Source organism: Neomonachus schauinslandi, chromosome 15 (genome assembly GCF_002201575.2).
Source record: "Neomonachus schauinslandi chromosome 15, ASM220157v2, whole genome shotgun sequence".
In the NCBI taxonomy this organism is placed as follows: Eukaryota; Metazoa; Chordata; class Mammalia; order Carnivora; family Phocidae; genus Neomonachus; species Neomonachus schauinslandi.
The window spans coordinates 11,199,592-11,223,191 of NC_058417.1; the positions used below are offsets into that span (position 1 = coordinate 11,199,592).

Consider the following 23,600-nt stretch of genomic DNA (forward strand, 5'->3'; position numbering starts at 1 on the left):
CGTTGGCCCAGCCCGCGGCTCGCCCCACCGCCCCCTGCGCCCGGCCCGGCCCGGCAGCGAGAGCGGCGCCATGGAGGCCACCGGGGTGCTGCCGTTCGTGCGCGGTGTGGACCTCAGCGGCAACGACTTCAAGGTGAGCCGGCCGGGCGTGGGGCCGACCTCCCTCCAGGCCGTCTCTTCCGCTGGGGCCCGCGCCCGTCTCCGCTTCCTGTCCCGCCCGCCTCCGGGCCCTGCGCCGTCCGGGACTGCGCGGACGACGCGGGGTGGGGCTCCCCCCGGCGCTCCCGACCCCTCCCGGAACGGACCCCCGGTGCCTCCGCTCAGGGCCCGCACGGGAAGCCCGGGACTGGCCGGGGCCGGGCGGACACTGGAGCGCCGAGTCACGCCAGGAAGTGGGCTGGGCTGGGGGCCCCCATCCCGTGTCCCAGTCCGGGGGTCTGGGCCCCGCCCGGGCCGGAGAGGGGCCTGGGGGTCTTGCGAGCTTCTGCTCCCGCCTTCCCGGCCCTCGGTCCCCGCCCCTCTGAGGTCACACGCCCAAGCCAGGCCTTGACTCATGGCCGGCTTTGCTACCGGGCTGTCGGGGGCGGGTCCTGAGCACACTCATCACTGCCCTGTCCCTGTCCCTGCCACCGCCACCCTAGCCTGTGTGGTCTTGGGCAAGTCACTTCCCCTCTCAGAGTCTGGGTTTTCTCATCCGGCGAAGGGGCAATCAAGTAGCCGTCTTGGGGGCGTGGATTAGTTGATGTGGAGACTCTCAGGCAGGTGTGAGGCCCCGGGTGGGGGCGGTGGGGACTGATAGACTAGGGCCACAGGGAGCTGGAGCCCAGCCTTCCAGCCAGCTGGTTGGGGGAGGCGGTTCTAGAGGCTCAGGAATGAGGTGGGCAGTGCTGGTGACCAGAGGAGGCTGGGCAGGAGTGGAAATGAGAGCTGGCCCAGTACAGGGAGGTCACCCTGGGCGGCAGGGTGGGTAAGTGAGTGGACTCAGGCTGGGGTGAGTGTTGTGTCAGCTTGGGTCTGCAGGGGGTGGGGGGCCCAGGCTTTCCCTGGGGTTGGGTTGGGCCACTGCTGAGGAGGCGAGTGGGGCCTTGCTGCATTTACCCACACGTGCACACACCACTTTCCTCTGCCCCCATCCCCGCCATCCTCACCTGGGGTCTCACTGATGTCTCCAGACTGGGAGAGTCTGAGTCACCAGCCGGGAATGTGGCTGTAGGGGGCCGGGGACACCAGCCAGGGGCCCTGAAGGCACATGCTGCCTCAGACTGCCTGCCCGAAGGTGTTCCCAAAGGCATGAACAAGGCTGTGCCTCTGCGGATGGGGACCTGGGGCCTTACACAGGGGGTTGGACCTTGCCAAGAACGGCTTGTTTGCTGATGGCCCGGTGGGGGCATAGGCTGGCGTTGGTGGAGGCTCAGGGGTACCCCCATCTCTGGAAGCCTAGTGAGGGCCTAGAATGGCGGGCAGAGGAATTTGAGCCAAGCTAATTGCACTGGGGACAAGCCAGTTCCGTCGTGGCCCACTCAGAGCTCAGAATCCAACAAGAAATTTTAGGCCAACAGCCACCGTGATTATTAGTCTGTCCTTTTGTCACGGGGGGCTTTTAAACGCCCCGTTCCGTTGATAAAGTTGAGGCACAGAGTGGCGAAGTGATGTGTCCAGAGTTGCACAACTTTTGAGAGGTGCCTCCATTGCTCTCCAAAGGCTCCCATGGGCGTGGGGGCCACCGAGGGTGGTAGAGCGGGGGCTGCCCCTGGCCCAGACCAGTCTCACCATGACACTCCCCGCCCAGGGCGGCTACTTCCCTGAGAATGTCAAGGCCATGACCAGTCTGCGGTGGCTGAAGCTGAACCGCACGGGCCTCTGCTACCTGCCGGAGGAGTTGGCCGCCCTGCAGAAGCTGGTAAGGGGCTTTGGGCAGTCACGGAGGGTCCCTGTGGATGGGGCTGGCCCAGGCGGGCAGAGCCGGCGCAGAATGGAGACGACCTAGACAAAGACGCTGACAGCCATGAACAGAGCCGTCAGGGAGGGAGTGAGCACCCTGTCCTAGGAGGTGTGCAAGTAAAGATGGGCTGTGTGAGGGAGGGAGGCTGCAAGAGGTGGCCTGAGCCTGTGTGGCTGAGGGCCCCCTGGATGGTGCAAGGTTTTGGTGGCGGATGGGGACTCTGTAGGCGCCCTACCCACACTGCTGAGCCTCTGCTGTCCTGTCCTGGCCCAGGAGCACTTGTCCGTGAGCCACAACAACCTGACCACGCTTCACGGGGAGCTGTCCAGCCTGCCGTCCCTGCGGGTGAGTGCTGCTACAGGCCGTTGAGCTCGGGGGTGGGGGCCGGAGCCCAGCCAGTGGCCTGAGGGCAGGGCCAGCCCCCAGGGGGACCAGCACCGCTGCCTGTCCCGTGTCAGACTCAGAGGCCTGTTCCTAAAGGGGAAGGATTACCATAATGCCCTGCGGTCAGTACCGCGTGGGGAGAAAAGATAAAAAACCCAAACTCCCACCCATTTTTAGACAACAAGCACCGTAAAAACAGCTGATACCAGCCAAGCACTGTTCCAACTCTTCCTCATGGATTTTTCCATATAATCCTGACCCTCACCAAGTTCACAGATGAAGACACAGAGAGCCAGGTCCCTTGCCCAAGGTCACTTGCCTGAGGCTGAAGTCACGTGGCCAGGCAGTGGGAAAACGGATTTGGCCCTGAAGAAAGGTGGTCACGGTGGTCCTGTCGCCCCTCTGCTCTCCACGGAGCCTCTGACATCCCAGAACTTCAGGCCCCTATCTAGACCCTTCGGGCCTCGGTGAGGGTTGTTCCCATCTAAGGCCAGATATTAAGAGCACAGCCTCTGGACCTGGGAGGCCTGAGTTCAGATCTGGGCCCCGCCGCTTCCTGGCTGCACGACCTTGGACAAGTTCCTTCCACGTTCTGGGGAGGGTTCAGCGGGTGACAGCTATGAAGCTACAGTGTGGCCCTGCACAGACACTAGGGCTGAAGGAAAGGTGGCAGCAGCCCCGCTGGTGCTCGTAGTCGTGGCACCATCCTGTGGCCTGTCCTCTCTCCCCCCTCAGACCTTCTGAGGTTTCAGCCCTGAGAGGATAGAAAACAGACTTGCTCTTGGTCCGCACTCTGAGTTTGTTCTGGTCCAGCCCTCTCCCTCTGTCCTAGAAACTCTGCCTCAGAGCTACCCCCTTATCTTGCTCTCTGGATTGGGGAAGTTCTTTCTCGGGTTCCCTGAGGACATGCTGGGCTCTGGGGCACATATGAGCTGGGCTTTGAGGTGTGAATAGGAGCTCATCAGGAGGCCAGGAAGAGCTCGCCAGGTGGAGGGACTGTGAGCAAAGGCCAGGCTAGGACAGCACTTGGGCCCCTGGGGGTTTCCCGAGGCGCTGTCCTTCCCTGATCTCTGCTGCTTCCTGGGGGTAGAAGCCGGGAATCATGGACTCTCATGGTTTCTCCCCAGGCCATTGTGGCTCGAGCCAACAGCCTGAAGAATTCCGGAGTCCCCGATGACATATTCAAGCTGGATGACCTCTCAGTTCTGGTCAGTGGTTCCCCACCTACCTGGCCTCTGTGCTGACCCCCCAGTCAGTCCTCATCTATTAGAGTGGTCCCTGCAGTCACTGGTAAACCATTTAACAGACGGAGAAACTGAGGCGCAGAGTGCCTTACCTGAGCTCACTCATGGCGTCAGAGCCCTAACTTAGGCACGCTTTCTCACAGGGTCCCAACTGTCTCCCTTTGGCTCTGAAACCCCCTCATCCACTCCTTCCTCAGTGCCCCCCGCCCCCCGATCCCCAAGGCTGGCAGAGGCCCAGCAGCGTGGCACTGGCCCTGAGACCCCTGCCTTGGCCGCCCTGCTTCCACCCAGGACTTGAGCTACAACCAGTTGACGGAGTGCCCTCGGGAGCTGGAGAACGCCAAGAACATGCTGGTGCTGAACCTCAGCCACAACAGGTACCTGCCAGCCGGGGCGGGGCGGGGAGGAGGGTCTGGGGTGGGATTGCAACACGGTGGGTGCGCTGGGCCCGGGAGGCATGCGTCTGGCACTGACGGCCCCCTGCCTGCCTCACCCCCACCCGCCCACAGCATCGACACCATCCCCAACCAGCTCTTCATCAACCTCACCGACCTGCTGTACCTGGACCTCAGTGAGAACCGCCTGGAGAGCTTACCCCCACAGATGCGCCGCCTGGTGCACCTGCAGACGCTCGTGCTCAACGGGAACCCGCTGCTGCACGCACAGCTCCGGTGGGCGCCTCCGCACATCACACCCCTCTAGAGCCCTCCCTGGGCCGTCTGGCCCCCGGCCCACCACAACCCCACCCCTCCTGTGGGGGCTGGGCCCCTCAGGCCCCATCCTTCCAAAGCATCAGGCCCTACCTCAGTCCGGCGTTCTGTCTCCCCCATGCCACAGCCACCCCTGACCTGGGCTTCTCAGCCCGTCTCAGCCCCATGCTCTCGACTCTCTCTGCAGGCAGCTCCCGGCTCTGACAGCCCTGCAGACCCTGCACCTGAGGAACACGCAGCGCACCCAGAGCAACCTCCCCACTAGCCTGGAGGGCCTGAGTAACCTCGCAGGTAGGCAGTCCCTGGGTGGTCTCCGCGGGCTCTGGTCCCTTCAGGTCCCTGGCTTCCTTATGGAGGACGGGATTGACCCTAGTCTCTTGGCCACCTCCCGGAGGGAAAAGGATGCAATTACGTCATGATTCTTCTTTTTGTTACTGTGATGACTAGTGCTAACTCCTCAAGTTACGAGCACTGGCTTGATGCCTAGACCCACTGGTGTGAGGTTTTTCCAAACGGAGAGACCGGGGCTCAGAGAGATTCAGTCACTTGCTTAAGACCACAGAGCCTGGAGGGAGTGGAGTTGGGGCTCACATTAGGGCTCCTACCCCTGGAGCTGGCCGTGGGGGCCCCCACTGATGTGCCCCCCCCACCCCCGCACCCCAGATGTGGACCTGTCCTGCAACGACCTGACGCGGGTGCCCGAGTGCCTGTACACCCTCCCCAGCCTGCGCCGCCTCAACCTCAGCAGCAACCAGATCACGGAGCTCTCCCTGTGCATCGACCAGTGGGTGCACGTGGAGACCTTAAACCTGTCTCGCAACCAGCTCACCTCGCTCCCTGTATGTGCAGGCCTGGGGTGGGAGAGGGAAGGCTGCTGAGCTGCCCTGGTTCCTGCCCCTGACTTCCGCCCACCCACGCCCATGTCTCCTCCTGTAGTCTGCCATTTGCAAGCTCACCAAGCTGAAGAAGCTGTACCTGAACTCCAACAAGCTGGATTTTGACGGGCTGCCCTCGGGCATTGGCAAGCTGACCAGCCTAGAGGAGTTCATGGCCGCCAACAACAACCTGGAGCTGATCCCTGAGAGCCTGTGCAGGTGCTGGGGCGAGTGGGGGCGGGGGGCCTTACGGCACTGAAGACCCCAGCCTCGTAGCCAGAACCCACCCTGTGCCCTCTGAGCATCGTGCAAAGTGGATGGCTTATTTCGGTTTTGTGCGGAAAGCGCACCCAGTCCTGTGCCAGCGATTCCTGATGCAGGTGCCCCCTGGCACAGTGTGGGAGGACACTGACAGGGATGAGGCTGGACGGGTTTCCCTGCCACGTGAGTTTGGACATGGCACCATCTGCATCTCCCTCTGGAGGTCACAGAGTCCTAGCATGGCCTCCCCAGGACTCGGAGAGAACAGAGGGCCCCTCCGTGGCTTCCAAGTGAATGTGAGGACAGAATACGTGTTTCAGTGTCCTGTGGTTCATATGCGGGGGCCTTCATTTCTGCAGAAGGTGACTCTGAAAAATGCTGTTCTGTAGAGGTCACCGAAAGTCCTTCCCAGTCACTTAGCTGTGAGGAGACTCCCGTTCAGCTGCTTCAGCCTCTCCCGCCGTTCTTGGCCTGTTTAAACCCGCTGCTGTCTTAACTGGCTGGGCTGCTCGGCTCCCCATCTCCAAAACCGGAAGTTTCCCTCCCTCCCCCCACACCTCGTCTGTCGCCTCCCCCCACACCTCATCTGTCACCTCCCTGAGGCTCCGGCTCTGCCCTCACAGGTGCACAAAGCTGAAGAAGCTCGTTCTGAACAAGAACCGCCTGGTGACCCTCCCGGAGGCCATCCACTTCCTGACGGAGATCGAGGTCCGGGCAGGCCAGGGCCGCTGCGGAGGGGGAGGAGGGGCCCGATGGGGAGGCCGGAGCTGACGACAGCCCCTCAGGAAAAACTGGATAGGGCGGGGTCACTGGAGTGGGGGGACCTGGCAGAGGCCCCTGGAGGGGTGCCAGTGCCACGGAAGGGAGAGGGCGAGCCACACCCCCGTGTCCATACCGTGCTCGACAGCATCCTCTAAGCCCCACTACCAGCCCGCAAGGTCACGCTCCACAGATGGGAAAAGCGGAGCCCTGACGGGCAGCTGCAGAGCTGGGATGCAGCCCAGGCCCCTGGTTGCCAAGAGCCAGAAAGCCGGGGCACGGTGGCTGGGAGGTAGATTTCAGGCTCAGTGCCACGTCTGCTCACCCCACGAGGCAGGTCCTGGACGTGCGGGAGAACCCCAGCCTGGTCATGCCCCCCAAGCCCGCGGACCGCACCGCCGAGTGGTACAACATTGACTTCTCGCTGCAGAACCAGCTGCGGCTGGCAGGAGCCTCGCCTGCCACAGTGGCTGCAGCCGCTGGTAAGCAGAGCAGGTCTGGCCGGGGTGCCGAGGGGGTGCTTCTCCGGGCCTCGACTTACCCATGTGTACACTGGGTGGGACACACACATCTTGTGGATCCTGGGGCATTGGGTTGGCCCCTGGTTGACTGGATGCCCAAAGGGGGCGGGCCCAGCCAGGGTCCAGCTGTTTACTCCCCACCCACCCCCCGCCCCCCAAGCAGGAAGCGGGCCCAAGGACCCCCTGGCTCGCAAGATGCGGCTCCGGAGACGCAAGGACTCAGCCCAGGATGACCAGGCTAAGCAGGTGCTGAAAGGCATGTCCGATGTGGCCCAGGAGAAGAACAAAAAGCAGGAGGTAAGCCAGGCCAGGGGCTGGGACGGGCAAGTGACCCTGGGCTCTGCTTAAGACAGACTGTGTGACCCCGGCCAAGAGGGAGAGTGGGTCCTGGGTAGTGAGGACAGCCCGTGCAAAGGCCCTGAGGTGGGTAGCAAATAAAGAGACCAGACTGAGTGGCTGTATAGAGGCAAGCCATGCCTTTGACTGTGACCCCAGGAGAGTACTGACGCCCGAGCCCCTGGGGGCAAGGCACGGCGCTGGGACCAGGGCCTGGAGAAGCCACGCCTTGACTACTCTGAGTTCTTCATGGAGGACGTGGGCCAGTTGCCTGGTCTGACCATCTGGCAGATCGAGAACTTCTTGCCTGTGCTGGTGGAGGAAGCCTTCCACGGCAAGTTCTATGAGGCTGACTGCTACATTGTGCTCAAGGTGAGGGTTGGGCGTGTTGCTGGGGGCTGCGTGACCCCCAGGAACCTTATCTTAGATGGCTCAGAGTCCGCAACTCCAGTTTTTTGGGTTTTTTTTTTTTTTTTAATATTCATTTGAGAGAGGGAGAGAGCGCACAAGCAGGGGGAGAGGCAGAGGGAGAGGGAGGAGCGGACTCCCCGCTGAGGACGTGGGGCTCCATCCCAGGACCTGGGATCATGACCTGAGCCGAAGGCAGACGCTTAACCCGTCTGAGCCACCCAGGCGCCCCTGCAACTCCAGTTTTGTTCATTGAGGGAAGGTGGGAGGGGGAAGACTTTGCAAAGGGGGCCGGATGGCAGTGGCCCAGGCAGAGGTGCATCAGTGCAACCCGCCCTGGGGCAGGGGAGTCTGTGGCACCTCGAGGGGCCTCTGCGAGGTGAGCCGGGAAGCCAGGACGCCCTGGCAAGGCCTGACACGGCCTGTGCCCCGCCCCCAGACCTTCCTGGATGACAGTGGCTCTCTGAACTGGGAGATCTACTACTGGATCGGCGGGGAGGCCACACTGGACAAGAAGGCTTGCTCTGCCATCCATGCCGTGAACCTGCGCAACTACTTGGGTGCCGAGTGCCGCACTGTGCGGGAGGAGATGGGCGAGGAGAGCGAGGAGTTCCTGCAGGTGCCGGCCGGAGGGGAGGGCCTGGGGTGGGGCGGGGCCGGGCGGCGGGCGTGGCCAGCGGCTGGGGCGGGGCTGGGGCGGGGCGAAGACCTTTGGCTCCCGCTGCTGAGACCAGAGGTGGGGGGATGGGGGGATGGTTGAGACCTCAGGCAGACAGCAGGGGCAGGAGAGCTAGGTAAGGCCCAAGGTGGGGAGCTGGGACCAACAGCCCTTAGGGGAGGGGGTGGGGCTGCGGGCTGGGAACCAAGGAGGCGGGCCCCTGAGTCCGAGGGCCCGGTGAGCAAAGCTGTGCTGTCCCCGTGGCCAACTGGTTATGCGTAGACACCCATCCACACCAGATTTTACCCTGATTCACCCCTTGCCCTCTTGCATCAACCTGCTTGGTCCTGTGCCCTGATACACGCCTATCTAAAGGTGCTGTATCTGTTAGCAATAATCGTGCCTTGGATAAGCCTCATTGGCCAGATCCTGCCACTGCGCAGAGCTCATGCTGTGTGTATCTAAACCTTAACAGGAGTGAACACGTATTTCCGTATATCCTGATGCTCTCGTGTGTGTTTGTTTATAGACACAGGTCTTACTCTTTTATTTTTTCATACCTTCGTGACGAACGTGTAGCACTTGATGCACCTGCACACAAGTCTGTCCTCCTGACAGGTGGTGTCTGGTGGGGGAAGGGGGTGGCTCAGGGATGAAGGCCCGCACCCTCACACACACAGGTGTTTGACAATGACATCTCCTACATCGAGGGTGGAACGGCCAGTGGCTTCTACACTGTGGAGGACACACACTATGTCACCAGGTGAGGGGCTCTGGGGGTGGCTGGCGCTGGCCTGGACTCGGCTGGGCAGGACTGGAGGAGAGGGTGTTTGGGCCCCGCCCCACCCCGCCCCAGTCACTCTTGCTCCGGCCCCCAGGATGTACCGCGTGTATGGGAAAAAGAACATCAAGTTGGAGCCTGTGCCTCTCAAGGGGGCCTCTCTGGACCCAAGGTAGGCCCCCATGCCTCCAGGGGGGAGTGCTTGAGCCCATCCTCCTCCCCACTAGTGGGGTGCAGTTTTGGGTTCTAGAAAAAAAAGACCTTCCAGCAACCCTTTTAACCCCTGTCTCATTGAGCTTGGCCGGACCAGTAAGGGGGCTAAACCCCACCACAAGGGATTTGGGGCAGGGTCAAGGGCATGAGGGCAGTTGCTGCCCCTGTCCATCACTGCCTCTCCTGCCCCTCCCGTCCAGGTTTGTTTTCCTGCTGGATCGAGGGCTGGACATTTACGTGTGGCGGGGGGCCCAGGCCACACTGAGTAGCACTACCAAGGCCAGGTATGAGGACATGGTGGGGTATTTTCTGCAAAGACAGATTGTCACCTAAGAAGGGGCATGGAACTCACTAAGGGCTTTGCACACTTCCCCCCACCCCCCAAGGCTCTTTGGGGAGAAAATTAACAAGAACGAGCGGAAAGGGAAGGCAGAGATCACACTGCTGGTGCAAGGTCAGGAGCCCCCAGAGTTCTGGGAGGCACTGGGCGGGGAGCCCTCTGAGATCAAGAAGCACGTGCCCGATGACTTCTGGCCACCTCAGCCCAAGCTGTATAAGGTGAGCCCTGGTGCGGGGGGGGGGCAGTGCTGGCTCGACTTCGTCAGCCCCGCACCACTGTGGTGGCCCGGCTCTTCATCTGGACTTTGGTGGGGAGAGGGCGCCACCTTCTGGACAGGAAGAGCCGGAGCAAAGGTCTAGAGGCCGGCTGAGTGAGGCCGAGAGCAGTAGCCCTGGAGTGTGCCTTTCCAGGAAGGTGGGGCTGCGGAGGGAGGCTGTGGCGGGCCCGGCTGCCAGGCCTGAGAGCCTGGCCTGAATTCTCTCGGTGACGGGCAAGAAGAGGACAGAGAATTAGTGACAGTAAGGACCTGGAGAGGGCAGGCAGGGAAGGCATCATTTGAAAGCCCTTCCACTGATAGAATGTCCTTCAGACATCGGTGGAGGGAGGAAGCTGAGGTCCAGAGAGGAGCGGGCAGGGGCCAGACTCCAAAGCAGGGGGCTGCGGGGGGGGGGGGGGGGAGGCTCCTGTGCCCCAGACCCCGCCCCTGCCACGCCCACCCCTTGCTGCTGCCAGGTGGGCCTGGGCCTGGGCTATCTGGAGCTGCCGCAGATCAACTACAAGCTCTCTGTGGAACATAAGACCCGGCCCAAGGTGGAACTGCTGCCCAGGATGCGGCTGGTGAGACACGGAGGGAGGAGGGCGCGGGGCCCGGGATGCCTCGCTGGCGGCCCAGCATCAGCGTTGACCTCCAGCTTTTGCCCTACAGCTGCAGAGCCTGCTGGACACGCGCTGCGTGTACATCCTGGACTGTTGGTCCGACGTGTTCATCTGGCTGGGCCGCAAATCCCCGCGCCTGGTGCGCGCCGCCGCCCTCAAGCTGGGCCAGGAGCTGTGCGGGATGTTGCACAGGCCGCGCCACGCCGCGGTCAGCCGCAGCCTGGAGGGCACCGAGGCGCAGGTGCGGAGTGCGGCGCAGGCTATGCCCCGGCTCCTCCCATCGGCCCCGCCCCCTCCGCAACGAGGCCCCGCCCTCATTCTGGGCCCCGCCCCCAAGCCTCGCGCGACCAGACCCCCCACTCCAGCTGTCTTTTCTCCCTCTCGGCAGGTGTTCAAGGCCAAGTTCAAGAACTGGGACGACGTGTTGACAGTGGACTACACGCGCAACGCGGAGGCCGTGCTGCAGGGCCCGGGACTCACCGGGAAGGTGAAGCGCGATGCGGAGAAGAAAGATCAAATGAAGGCTGACCTCACGGCGCTGTTCCTGCCGCGGCAGCCGCCCATGGCGTTGGCGGAGGTGGGGGCGGGGCCCGGGACGGGGCGGGCTCGGCGCGGGGGTGGGGGTGGGGTCCCCGCCGCAGTGGGAGGGGGCTGCGGGCAGCGGGGGGGGGGGGGGGGCTCCAGCCGGGGCCCTGCCCTGTGACTGGCGGCTGTCGCGTGCAGGCCGAGCAGCTGATGGAGGAGTGGAACGAGGACCTGGACGGCATGGAGGGCTTTGTGCTCGAGGGCAAGAAGTTCGCGAGGCTGCCCGAGGAGGAGTTCGGCCACTTCTACACGCAGGACTGCTACGTTTTCCTCTGCAGGTGCCCCCGCGGCGCCTCCGTCACCCGGCCCCTCCCCTGAGGCTTGGGGGCTCGAGCCCCCCGCTCATCGCCCTCTGACCCCCCAGGTACTGGGTCCCCGTGGAGTACGAAGAGGAGGAGGAGAAGAAGGAAGAGAAGGAAGAGGAAAAAGCGGGAGCGGAGGGCAAAGAAGGCGAGGAGGCAGCGGCCGAGGCAGAGGAGAAGCAGCCCGAGGAGGACTTCCAGTGCATCGTGTACTTCTGGCAGGGCCGGGAAGCCTCCAACATGGGCTGGCTCACCTTCACCTTCAGCCTGCAGAAGAAGTTCGAGAGCCTCTTCCCAGGCAAGCTAGAGGTGTGTCTGCCGCGCCCCCCCTTCCAGGCCACGCCCCGCCCCAGGCCACGCCCCACCCAGGCCACGCCCTCATAGTCTGGAGAGGGGCAGACCCGGGGAGGCCTGGCGCTGGGCGGGGGTGGGGGGGGGGTGTTGTCCAGGGAGCTGCCCCTAACGCTTCCATACCCCCAGGTGGTACGCATGACACAGCAGCAGGAGAACCCCAAGTTCCTGTCCCATTTCAAGAGAAAGTTCATCATCCATCGGGGCAAGAGGAAGGCGGCTCAGGGTGCCCAGCAGCCCAGCCTCTACCAGATCCGCACCAATGGCAGCGCCCTGTGCACCCGGTGCCTGGCTGGGGGGAGGGAGCGTGCGGTGGGCAGGCAGGGGTCAGTGGCCAGCAGGGACCCCTTGCTGACATCTCCCACCCCCAGGTGCATCCAGATCAACACTGACTCCAGCCTCCTCAACTCCGAGTTCTGCTTCATCCTCAAGGTGGGGTCGGGTGTGGCAGGGACTGTGGGGCAGGGTGATGGGCTGTGGGCTGGCCGGGACTTGAACCCCCTGCACGCTCCTCAGGTTCCCTTTGAGAGCGAGGACAACCAGGGCATCGTGTATGCGTGGGTGGGCCGGGCGTCGGACCCAGACGAGGCCAAGCTTGCGGAAGATATCCTGAACACCATGTTTGACACATCCTACAGCAAGCAGGTGACAAGGGCAGGTGGTGGGCGGGGGGGGGCAGTGGTGTGGGAGCAGAGCGGGGCCCTGGGCCAGACAGACTCCTTCCCACAGGTCATCAACGAAGGCGAGGAGCCCGAGAACTTCTTTTGGGTGGGCATCGGGGCCCAGAAGCCTTATGATGATGACGCCGAATATATGAAGCACACCAGGCTCTTCCGGTGAGGCTGGGGGCCCAGACCCCTCCCCAGCTTCCTCCCGGGGCCTGCGCCTGCCACCCTCACCTCACAGTCCCTCCCTGACCCCCAGGTGCTCCAACGAGAAGGGCTACTTCGCAGTGACGGAGAAGTGCTCGGATTTCTGCCAGGATGACCTGGCCGACGATGACATCATGCTGCTGGACAATGGCCATGAGGTGCGGCCCCTCCCCTCCCGCGGACCCTGCCCACTCGGGGAGCCCACCCACTGCTAGATGGGAAGCTGAGACCCCCTGCCCTGCTGTGTCCACAGGTCTACATGTGGGTGGGGACCCAGACAAGCCAGGTGGAGATCAAACTGAGTCTGAAGGCCTGCCAGGTGCGCCAGGTGGTGGGGAGGACCAAGGCCGGCCGGAGGGGGTGGGGGCACGAGGACCACCCACAGCTCACACCCTGACCCGTCGGCCAGGTCTACATCCAGCACATGCGATCCAAAGAGCACGAGCAGCCGCGCCGCCTGCGCCTGGTCCGCAAGGGCAACGAGCAGCACGCCTTTACCCGCTGCTTCCACGCGTGGAGCACCTTCCGCAAGGCCCTGGCCTAGGGCGGCGCCCCCTGCCTACAGCCCCCCCTGCCCCCCTGGCAGCCCCCGCTCCCGCCCCCCCCCCCCCCCCCCCAGCGCCGCAGTCCCCAGCAGCACCGGGCTCTGGTCTCTCCAGTGGGCGCTCCCGCGTGACGCCCCCTCCCCACCGGAGACAAAGCAGCGTGGTTGCCTTTTAAGAGATATTAAATGCTTTTATTTTCAATATTAAAAATCAGTATTTTTAATATTAAAACAGCGCTAATCTTAACAAAATGACAGGAAAAAACCCCCAAGGTACGATCTACAAGAAAACCCATCCTGACCAGCCCTCCTCCCAACACGCGCACACACACACACACGCGCACACGCACCTGACTGGACCCCAGTCGTGGGGGCAGCAAAGCTCCCAGTCACATATGCACACACATGTGCACTCGTGCACAGACTTGGGGGCAGGGGTGGGTGCTGGCCCAGGAGCAAGTACCAAAATAGTTTTAGAAATGCCTGTCCAGCCCGGCACAGGCGTTAGAAAAATATTCTTTGCAAAGGGAATGGGGAAGGACGGCGTGTTGAGTGGGAGGTGGAGTGGGCTTGCCAGCCCCAGCTGTCTTCTCCCCATGGCACCTGGCCCCCAGGTCACCAGCGGCCCAGACGAGGGGCCGCTGCGGATCTGCCCCAGGCCCACAGCGCCGTCCCAGCCCCGGCTGGAGGCCACAGGTTAGCAGGTGTAGGTCTATGCGAAGGGGCCAGGGGGTCCTGGATCCCAGCTCTGAGCAGGGCAGTCGGTAGCCAAACGGTTTTGGCCTTCCTGGTAAAAGAAGAGAAGAAGGGTCAGAGAAAGCCAGGGAGGCCCAGAGGGGCAGATGGCCTCGGTGCAGGGGGCCCCCACGCTGCCTCCAGCCATTTAGGGGCAAGAGTCCTGCAGTGACGGCCGGAGGTGGGCTTGCTGAGCCCGAGTGCTGCCCACATTTGGCCCACTGAGGTGAGGGTTGGCAGTGGTAACCCCAACAGCAGAGGAAGAGGGAGCTGGGGCACAAGGCCAGGCTGTGTGGGTGGGGGCACCAGGCAGCCAATAGGTGGGGCACACCTATGCGTCCCAGATGTGGACCCCAGACCCAGGACCCGCTCCCCGGGCTCGCCAGGCCTAACCCGACCACGTGAGCCTGGGGGAATCAGCTGCCAAGTGGGCTGGCCGACCCAGCCCCCGAGCGCCCCGCTGCCACCACTCTGAACTGGTTTGCTCTGGCCCCGTTCCCAGCACCCCCTGTGACATCCAGGGGCTGACAGGCCGGCCATGTTTTTCTAAGACTCCGGTATGCAAATCAGGGCTGTCGAACCGTAAGAAGCAGGTGAAGCCAGGGCCCTAAGCCTGTAGCACCTCATTTGATCAGGATGGCGCAGGCTCGAGCCTCGTCTTCCGCCAGGTTCCTCAGATTCTTCTCAGATTCCTCTGAAGAGCTGGGGGGAGGGGGGCAGTGATCAGAAAGTCCTGGGGCCAGGCCTTTCCTCGGGCCTCTGTGCCCAGCTCTGACAGAAGGGAGGCCGAAGGGTGCGAAAGGGAGGCTGGGGAGCCAGGGGAGCCCCTCCCGCGGACCCGCCCGCCCACCTGCCTCACCCCAGGAAATCCTTCACGTCCTCCACCGTGACGTCCCCCGTCGTGTCCAGCGTGGTGTCCGCACTGGTGGCCGAGTCAACGGACATGGGCGAGAGCACAGCCTCAGGCGTCTCTGGGGTGTCTGCAGGGAGGAAGGGATCAGGCCCGTGCCTGGGGCCCTGGGCACCCATGGCCCTCCACCTTCCAACCCTAGGGACCTGAGGACCCAGACCCCAACCCAGCCCACAGTGAAGCTTGGGACCGCACGCCGACCTCCAGCCCTCTCCTGCCCGGCCTGCTCCAGCCCGGGCTTCCAGCCATGGCCAGGCTGCTGCCTCCCACGGAGGCCTGCCCCCATGCCCGAGCTGGGCGGGGGGCGGTCCTGCCACCTTCATTTCCCACCCAGTCCCCCTTACCAGCTCCCTTGCCAGGATCGGGGCTTCCATCGCGGCTCCGTGAGGCCAGGACGACACCCGGGGTCCCATTAGCCTGGCTCAGCTTGGGTGATTCTCGGAGCCTGTAGCTGCAGAGACGGGGCCATGATGGGGGGCCCCGGGAGTACCAGACCCTGTCCTCCCTCTCCCGGGCCCCAGGACCAGAGAGGGGTGCCACCACAGAGGGCCACCCTCGTTCCGTGCAGAGTCAGGGCACGGGGCTGAGACCAGACGTGGTGACAGGCCTCCTGGGCCAGGCCCTCCATGCACCTGGCGCGGGTGGTATCTCGGGGCCAGCTGATGTCCAGAGAGCAGAGCGGCTCTGTGATGTTCCGGGCGCTCAGAGAGAAGCGTTCAAACTCCGATGGAGAAATCAGGTAAAAACCTGGGTGGGCGGGCGGAGCGGGGCGCAGTCAGGGGCAGGACTCCGACCAGAGCCCCCTCGGCGGCCTCCCCGCCCACCCCACCCCGGCCCCGGCCTCGGGGTCCCCCCCTCTGCCGCCACTCCCCAGCGACCCTCCCGGCCGCGCTCAGGCTGCACGGCCCAGAAAACCACCCCCTCACCCTGGCCGTGGCGCGTGAAGACGCAGGAAGCGATGCCGCTGATGTCCTCCTTCCGGATGCAGGAGTAGTGCACCTGGGGCCGCAGGCCGGGCACCGAGAACACGTGCACGTCGCCCAGGTTGGTGAGGCAGGCCAGGCAGGTCTCCGCGTAGTCCTCACAGGCCACGCTGGCAAACGTGGCAAGTGCCACCTTGCGCACGCGGCAGCCCTCGTGGGCCGTCAGCTTGAACTTGGTCTTGGCGCTCACCTTGGGTAGCGTGAACACCTGGTGGCGGGCGGCAGGCGGGCGGCCGGTGAGCAGGGCCCGTCACCCCTGGCCACAGGGCTGCGTCTGCCCGGGCGCCCGCCCGCCCCAGGCTGCCCTCTCCTCACACTCCCCGCAGGCTTCACGCCACTCCCAGAACCCCCCCGGGGCCCCGCCATCTGCAGCCAAACCAGCCACGCTGGGCGGTCAGTGTCGGGGGATCCACTCGGATCACGACCTCCTGCCGGCAGAGCCCCGAGGAGCGCTCAGAGCGTCCTGGCGGGGACCCGGGGAGGCAGCAGGGTCCTGAGGGACCGCGGCCGGCCGACGGAGCCTCTGTGCTAGCTAGAGGTGTCTCGGGGGGCGGGTCTCAGCAGACAGCAGATATAGGCAGGGCAGTTTCTAGAAGGTCCGGCGGCGTGTGCGCGCCAGCCGGGACGGTCTCCATGGTCGCTTACCTTGAACTGCTCCTCAGACACGATGAGCACGGCGTGGCCGCCCTGCATGTCGGGGGCCTGGGCCAGGTCCCGGGAGGCCTCGTAGGGCTCGGGCAGCGGGCGGCCGCGCCCATCCAGCACGGCGATGGCCACCACGGGCGCGCGGTGCATCAGCTGCACCTCCTTGCCCAGCACGGCCTCCACTGCCCGCTCGGGCCGCTTCTCGCCCCCTACCGGCGGCGGCACCTCCAGCGCGTAGGCGAACACAGAGCCTGAGTTGGTGCCTGCCCACATGGTGGGCCCATGGTGGGCCGCTGCGGAACCGCGGGCCGGTGAGGCGGGCCCCTGCCCTCCTCTCCCGTCCCACGCGTCCCCGGGGGGCCCGAGGCACCTCCTCTGCACTGCTCACAAAACGCGGGGCCTGCAATACGGCCCCCCTGCAGCAGGGGGAACGGCCTCGAAGACGTCAACGGACACTCCGACTACACCCGGGCCTCTCCAACCCCGTCCCGCCGCACCCCCCGCCCCCGAGGCCTACCGGGCGCCTCGCAACCACCCTCAGCCCGCAGACGTGCTCCGGCAGGCCGCGGCCCACCCGCTTCGGGGCGCTTTCCGGCCCACAGCCGCACGCGGAGCCCTCGGGCCTGGGCACAAAGGAACCGAGGCCCCCGGGGCCGCCGTCTGGCCAGCTTTCCCCGTGTGAGCTGAAACTCTGGGGACAGAATCGGGAGCTGAATGCGCGGGAGCCCGCAGGAGCCCGCGGTCACTACCACGTGCCCTTGATGAACTGATGGCCCAGCAGCAACCGTCAGGGGGAGCCAAACCCCAGGAAAAAGTCAGCGACTCAACACGCCGCCCTGACCCATGACACCCAGCAGCTGGGAAGCTGCGCCCCGTCGGCCTTCTCACGGGGACAGCGGAACACGGGAAAGGCCGCGGGGCTGCCATGTCCGCATGCTGAGAAGACCCACTGGACAGAGGATCCCCACCATATAAACGACACCAGGAGGGGGATGCTCCCCTCTCAGACTCGGGGACCAGAAGTCGCCTCAGTGAGATGCCAAGCACAGCCCAACTAGATGCTGACCCGACATCAACTAAAGAAGGCAATTTTGAGACAAGTGGAGAAAGGCGCCGTGAACCCAGTGTGACCGGGACCAGCGTCGGTTCCGCAGGGTGCGAGGCGGGGACCCCGGCTGTGGGTTACGCCCGTTGGACACACACTCAAGTCCTCACTTAAACGACGAGTGTGGGGTGGGGACGGGTGCGGCAGCCGCAGATGGCTGGAGGCACCAGGCTGGACGGCGGGGTGACCGGACTCCTCTCTAGTTCTGTGTATGGTTGAAATTCTCCATCACACGAGTTACAAATCAATCCGTGAAGCAGTCCCGAAAGCCAACCGCGTCACCCTGTAGAGGACGCTGCCGGGCCCCCCAACCCCCAGCAGCCTCCCGGACACGTGCCACGGCAGCCCTCGGCGCTGGCCGACCGCCGCACCCGCCTCCCCGAGATCTCGGGCTCCCTTCTCCCCATTCGGGCCTCAGAGGCCGGCCTGGCTCACTCCCCACCCCCATACACAGGCGGAAATTCCAGGGGGGGCCGTTTGGGGGGCCAGCTCGGTCCGGCATGCAGTAGGCTTCCCCACCTCCCGGGAGGCGCGGTCCCGCCCCCTCCCCCATGGCCTACATGGCCAACTGAGGCCCGTCTCTGCAGCCCAGCCCCCAGGTCTCACCATCTCGAAGGAACGTGTCGGCGAAATAAAGGCAGCGGACGACGCCGGAGAGGGAGTCATCGGCGGAGCGGGGCTCGATGCGGCGCTGCACCGGGGTCATGTCCACGTCGTGGGGGCAGGCCTGCTCAGCCAGCTGCGCGTTGGCCTCCTGCAACTGGAGGGGCAGCGGCCTCCAGGACGCCGCCTTCCCCGCACCCTGCCGGTGCCCCGCCCCCCCGACCAGGCCGGTGCCCAACAGCCCGGCACCCTCCCCGGCCCGCCCTGATCCTCCTGGCCAGGGCGACCGCAGTGAGCAGACACCGGGCTCGGGGGCCGAGGACGGCCGGGCTCCGTTGCCAGGCCCGGCCTGGAGCGGCAGACTGGCGGCACCCGGGAGGCCCGGCCCCAGCTCACCTTGCTGGCGGCAGTAGCGGCCCGCTTCTTGCCCGAGACTCGGCTCTTGCGGATGCGCCGGAAAGACTGGCGCAGAGACTTCTTGAGGGACTTCACCCGGGACAGCGGCCCCTCCATGGCCAAGGAGTCGTTGGGGTGAAGTGTGCACCTGTGGGCCGGCAGAAGACAGCTGTGCCACCGCAGAGTCCCGGAGCGGCCCCTGCTCCCACTGGCCCCGGGGCTCAGGACTGCGTAGCAGCCGAGGGCTTTCAGGTCACCTCACCTTCACCAGGTCAGATCTCAGAAGGGGAAACCGAGGCCCGGGGGGGTGGGGAGTGCAGACCCCGCCTGCCTCCCCGGGCTCCGGGCCCGCCCCCCACACACCTGGCCAGCACCGGGCTCCTGCGCTGATAGTCGAACAGGCCAAAGCCGTGACTGGTGCCAAAGGCCACGAGGCTCCACTCAGCGTGGAGCGTGACAGCGGTGACGGCAGCTGGTGGCAGGCACTGAACCAGCACTCGGGGCTGGAAGCCAGCAGGCCACGGCAGCGGCCCCGTGCGCGGACTCAGCCGCTCGTGGCCCTTCCACGTGAAGCCCTCTCGGTCCTGGAGGAGGTCCACGCTGGCCACGCTGACCGCCTGCTCCGAGGGCACATCACTCAGCTCCAGCACCAGCACCTGAGCCCACAGCCGGGGCGGGGCAGGGGTCAGCACGGAGGATGGCGGCACTGGGCCCGTCAGAGCCTGCAAAGCCCCCGCCACGGTGCTCCCAGTATTGTCTCTAGTTCATCTACTGAATAAGCACTTACTGAATGCCTACCGTGTACCGGGGCCTCCACTGAGCACTGGGGACACAGCGGTGACCGAGACCCACTGCCTTGCCTTCCAGGAGCCAAACAGCCCCCCCCCCCCCCCAAACCGGTCTCCACTCAGTCATAAGCACACACCGAGCACCTTGTGCATGCCGCGTGGGTGCCGCTGGCCTTTGGAGCCAAGTCCTCCCCACGAGCTGGTCTCCCGTTTAGCAGTAAGTCCCCACGGAGCACAGATACGCCGCGTGAGTGCCAGGGGCACCGCGGGGACCGAGCCCCCCCGGCCCCAACCCTCCGTGGTTCCCCAAGGGCCAGCCTCCAGACTCAAGGCCCCCAGCAGGTTGCACCCCCTGGCTGGCCTCACCGCAGCCATGCCCACCTGGAGCCCCACTCTAGCTCAGACCCACTTCCTCCAGGGAGCCCTCGGAGACCGCAACCCCGAGGGCAGCCCCGCCTCACCTGGCCTGCGGTGCCGGCCACCACCATCTGGGCCGTGTACTTGCACAGTGCCACCTTCTGCACCCCAAGCCGAGGGTCGTCACTGTAGGGGTCGAAGCAGCCCACCTGGGGGGGGGGGGGGAGGGGGGGGGGGGGCCCCCCCGCAGGGCGGGGACCAGCCCCCCAGGGCTGGGCGGGGGGGGCCACCTTGCGAAAGGGGGGCCAGTCATCCTCGGCGGCCTGGGCCAGGCTGTCGGCGTGCTCACAGTCTGTCTGGAAGAGGCCAGCTGTGCTGAGTTTGTACAGCGGCCGCAAGGCCACGCCAGACGCATCCCAGAACCGCACGGTGCCGTCCTCGTGGCTGCGGGGAAGGAAGGCGACGTCAGGCCCGCCCCGGGTCCCCCTGCATCTCCCCGGCCACTCATCCGGTGACCACTCACGGAGCACCTCCTGCTGATGCCGAGCACTGACCAGACTCGCACTGCCCGCAGCAAACAGGAGGGATCTACTGTAGAGAGCAAACACATACTGAGCGCCTACTGTATGCCAGACCCCACGCACCTGGGTCTCTCCAACAGGGTGAAAGGTGTGGAAATAATCACCAGCGTGACGGGCAGCAGAGCAGATAATGCAGGGGAGAGAGGACTACAGGCGCGTCCGGAGAAGTGACCGGAGTTAGCACAGAGCAGAAGGATCAGCTGGGCCATGAGGCAGCCATGCAGGCAGAGCAGCAGGAAGCCTGGGGAGGCTGGGAGGAAGCAGGGGGCAGGAGCAGACAAATCTGGGGTGCAGCCTCAGGACACAGCTGCAGGGCCCAGGTTAGGGGCCTCTGCACAGTGGTGCAAGCCCAGAGCCAGGGTGTGAAAAGGTGCCTGGGTCTCTGGGGCTGGCTGGGACACTTCCAAAGCCACGATTAGGAGTTCTCCGGCAGGGAAGGGGACCCTGGAGCCAGAGGCCCGAGGGTCCCAGCACAGGCGGGAGGCAGGGGCAGGGCAGGAAGTTGGGGCCTGAGTCACTGGGCACGTCAGCGCCCGCCAGGCCCAGGCTGGGCTCTCTAGCACCTGCCCGGGGCAGATCGGCGTGGGCCAGCCCAGATTTTCCGGTCCCAGGGCAGGCTGGGTGGGTGGAGCTCAGTTCCAGACCGAAAGGCAGGGCAGGGCGGGGCATTAAACCAGGGCCTAGGAAGGCTTCCTCCCAATCCACCCTGCAGGAGAGGGGATGGCCTGGTCCCACCAGGGGCGGGGCCTGACTCACTAGGCAGGTCAGTAGCCACCAGGCCCCAGACAGGCTCTCCCGCACCTGCGGGGGCTGTACCAGGCCCCATCTGTCCACACACACACGCACACACACACGTCACACCTGTGCTCGGCCCCCGAACACACGTGTGCACCTACCCGGTCAGCAGCAGCCCTCGCTGCGATGGCTCCTGGGCCAGGTTCCGGCCCCCCGTGATGGGCCAGCTCTGGGAGAGGGGAGCAGAGATACGGGACGTGGAAGGTCAGGACAAATGCCTTCTCCTCTCCCTGGGCTTGGCACCCAGGGCCCAAACGAACTGCCTCTGAGTTCTCTATGGATGCCTGCCACATTCCCCGCTCCGGGCCTGTGCCTGGGCAGAGCCCAGAACACCCTCCCTCCCCAAACACCCGCCCTGCCAGGGGGTGCGGGGGGAGGGCCCTGGGCACACACCGAGGCGCCGGAGGCAGGCTGCGGGCTCTGCTGCTCGCCAGCGCTCACGATGCGGGCCCACAGCTTGGCGGGGACGTTGGCAACGTGTGCAGAGCAGGTGATAGCAGACGAGTGCAGCGGGGCCAGGTACGGAGCGGGCACGGCAGGCCAGCCAGGCGTCTGCAGGTCGAGCACCACCAGCTCCTCCTCGAGCAGCACGGCCAGGGCCTGGGGCTCGTCGAACTCTGCGGGACCAGGGCTGGGTGAGCCCAGCGGCAGGGGGCACCGGGCGCCGGGAGCGGGGCGGGGAGGGCGGGGCACACACCATCCTCGGGCCGAGTGCTGTGCACCGTGAAGAAGTCGATGATGCGGGAGGTGAAGTCCAGCGTCACCAGGGTCTCGGCCCGGAGCACACTCACACAATGGCGGTCGCCGTAGCTGGCACGGGGCATGCCGCCACTGAAGATGATGAAGTGGTCCCTGCAGGGCCGGCGAGGGAGCCACGTGAGCCACCTGGGCCCCAGGTGCGCACTGCCCAACCCAGGGAGAGCGATGTAGGCCATCCCTGTGCCCCAGGGCCCACCGCCCTCCCCGCTGCAGACACAGCCCCCGACCCACATCGGAGAACCGGCTCCCCACCTACCCAGATTCACAGTTTCGCCACAGAATCTTGTTAATGGCTTTGCAGGGGAAGGGGCCTGGAGGAGTGGGACAGTGTCGGGCTCACTCGCTCGCCGGGACCAGAGGGGCCCCCGGTCATTTCTCCAAGCTTCTCCCGTTCCTATCGTGCCTCCATCGCTCCCCACCTCGCAGCTGCTTCCTGACTCTCCGAGGGGAAGGCCCACTGCCCCACCGCCCCCCACCGCCCCCACCCCCCCAGCGGTCTCACCTTTGAGGAGTGCGCTCGGCACAGGTCCTCCCGGACACCCCCACCAAGGCCAGGCGGCCCCACGTGCCTGAGCTTGGGGTCACTGGTCCACCCCGTGCTCAGGCGGCCTCCCGGCACTCACCGTACGGCGTGGTGGCTGCCGTGGGCTGGGTCATCGGGGAGTGGCCGGCGTCGGCCGCCCACACCGCGTAGCTGCCGTCGCTGTGCGAGCTGACCAGCCTGCTGCCGCTGCGTTCCCAACACAGGCTCTCCAGCTGCTGCGGGCCAGAGCGGCTGCGTGTGAGCAGGGCCGCGGGTGCGGGGCCTCGGCGGCGGGAGCCGGCCCCCCCCACGTACCTGGTTGCCCAGGAAGACACGGTCTGCACACTGCGCCGCCTGGTTCCAGATGACCAGCAGGCCCCGGCTGTAGCCGATGAGGATCTTGGTGGGGTCCCGCAGGTGTCCCTGGAGTGACTCCACGGGGCCCAGCGCCTTCCCACACCGGTAGTCGTCCGGCACGCTGCGGAGGGGCCCATGTGAGCTGGCGGGGGCATCACCCAGGCACAGACTGGCTGCCGGGAGGTCCGCCTGCCTCTCACCTTCGAAGAACCTCGTCCGGGGCAAGAGTCTGCCCCTCGAGCAGCGTCAAGGTGGGAACATCCAGGAAGAAGACGCTTCCGCCCTCGGTGCCCAGGGCTGCCATGTCACCTGCCGCCACCAGCAGGACCACTGTGACACGGGCGAGGCTGAGCGGGCCACTGCACAGAACGAGGGGAGGCAGGTGAGGGCGCAAGCCCGTGCACCTGCTGAGGAGGGCTGTGGAGGGGGCTGGGCTGCTCCCGGTAGCTCATTACGGCCCCTCCGCGCTCACAGAGGCCCGATTATCGAGTGGGCTGGCGTGCCGGGAAGGCGATGGTGGAGGCTGCGGGCATCGTAATTAGCTCACTCAATTATTCATCAGGATGTTGGGAAGGAGAGGGATAAAAATAGGCTCCCCGGGTCTTGGAGACAGGCTCCCGAGCCCCTCCCACTCACTAGGAGGGGAAGGCAGGAACCAGGCCAGCACCGGGGCCAGGACCAAGGGCTCCAGGACACACACGACCCTCCTGAGCCCGACCCAGGAACCCCAGTCACCAGCCCACGGATGGCTCCCTGACCACGCAGTCTGGCAGCCCCAGACTGACCCTGCCTGCAGAGGATGGAAGACCACCCCTGGGTGAGGGCTGGATGTGTGGGGGTATCACCCAGCCCCCAGCAGGAACAGGACAAGCCTCCCACTGAGGCAGTACAGGAACCTTGAAGGGTGAAGGGCTTGCCCACTCTGACCGTTTTGGGAAGGGCCAGCAGCGCCATGGACCAAGAGGCCCCTTACACTCTCACCGGGGATCAATCCAGGCCCACTCCGTTGCCCCCTGGAGCGTCCTGCTGGCACCTCACACAGCCTGGTGGGACCATCCTTGCCCCCTGCCCTTTCATCCATGCACTTTATGGCCCACTGCC

The 23,600-nt window shown here is 65.3% G+C and overlaps 2 protein-coding genes across 6 annotated transcripts in view; one reads left to right on the plus strand and one right to left on the minus strand.

Moving 5' to 3' along the window:
- On the plus strand, positions 1-13,167 carry FLII (FLII actin remodeling protein). Of its 5 annotated transcripts, XM_044921878.1 has the most exons (30): positions 51-133; positions 1,790-1,900; positions 2,216-2,287; positions 3,454-3,534; positions 3,862-3,947; positions 4,080-4,241; positions 4,468-4,571; positions 4,944-5,119; positions 5,217-5,374; positions 6,040-6,124; positions 6,513-6,657; positions 6,857-6,993; positions 7,192-7,404; positions 7,880-8,059; positions 8,779-8,861; positions 8,977-9,051; positions 9,293-9,376; positions 9,479-9,650; positions 10,165-10,269; positions 10,358-10,549; positions 10,697-10,885; positions 11,032-11,171; positions 11,258-11,504; positions 11,676-11,830; positions 11,918-11,978; positions 12,063-12,191; positions 12,276-12,382; positions 12,471-12,576; positions 12,672-12,737; positions 12,828-13,167. In XM_044921878.1, exons 1-30 carry the CDS (start codon positions 71-73, stop codon positions 12,960-12,962), a joined length of 3,819 nt encoding a protein of 1,272 aa, XP_044777813.1. In that variant the 5' UTR covers positions 51-70; the 3' UTR covers positions 12,963-13,167. The 5 variants fall into 5 exon arrangements, with proteins under 5 accessions (XP_044777811.1, XP_044777813.1, XP_044777812.1 ...); XM_044921877.1 differs by having other exon boundaries at positions 12,063-12,382; XM_044921879.1 differs by lacking the exon at positions 4,080-4,241.
- The window catches only part of LLGL1 (LLGL scribble cell polarity complex component 1), a 16,468-nt gene continuing 5,994 nt past the window's right edge, over positions 13,127-23,600 (minus strand). The window contains exons 5-23 of the mRNA XM_044921881.1: positions 22,700-22,858; positions 22,458-22,620; positions 22,243-22,378; positions 21,876-21,930; positions 21,558-21,712; positions 21,254-21,477; positions 20,962-21,029; positions 19,775-19,928; positions 19,589-19,693; positions 18,703-18,995; positions 18,340-18,487; positions 17,947-18,100; positions 16,236-16,528; positions 15,534-15,798; positions 15,240-15,354; positions 14,952-15,058; positions 14,557-14,677; positions 14,320-14,399; positions 13,127-13,749 (exon numbers count right to left, since the gene is read on the minus strand). Of these exons, the coding sequence (XP_044777816.1) occupies positions 14,321-14,399; positions 14,557-14,677; positions 14,952-15,058; positions 15,240-15,354; positions 15,534-15,798; positions 16,236-16,528; positions 17,947-18,100; positions 18,340-18,487; positions 18,703-18,995; positions 19,589-19,693; positions 19,775-19,928; positions 20,962-21,029; positions 21,254-21,477; positions 21,558-21,712; positions 21,876-21,930; positions 22,243-22,378; positions 22,458-22,620; positions 22,700-22,858 (2,794 nt within the window). The 3' untranslated portion in view covers positions 13,127-13,749; position 14,320. The remainder of the gene's footprint in view (positions 13,750-14,319; positions 14,400-14,556; positions 14,678-14,951; positions 15,059-15,239; positions 15,355-15,533; positions 15,799-16,235; positions 16,529-17,946; positions 18,101-18,339; positions 18,488-18,702; positions 18,996-19,588; positions 19,694-19,774; positions 19,929-20,961; positions 21,030-21,253; positions 21,478-21,557; positions 21,713-21,875; positions 21,931-22,242; positions 22,379-22,457; positions 22,621-22,699; positions 22,859-23,600) is intronic.

Bases quoted from the DNA above. Each gene is read 5' to 3' on its own strand.
- FLII (XM_044921876.1), top strand. From the start codon at position 71: ATGGAGGCCACCGGGGTGCTGCCGTTCGTGCGCGGTGTGGACCTCAGC. The intron at 2,288-3,453 runs GTGAGTGCTGCT...GTTTCTCCCCAG, and splicing joins CCAGCCTGCCGTCCCTGCGG to GCCATTGTGGCTCGAGCCAA. The intron at 6,658-6,856 runs GTAAGCAGAGCA...CCGCCCCCCAAG, and splicing joins CACAGTGGCTGCAGCCGCTG to CAGGAAGCGGGCCCAAGGAC.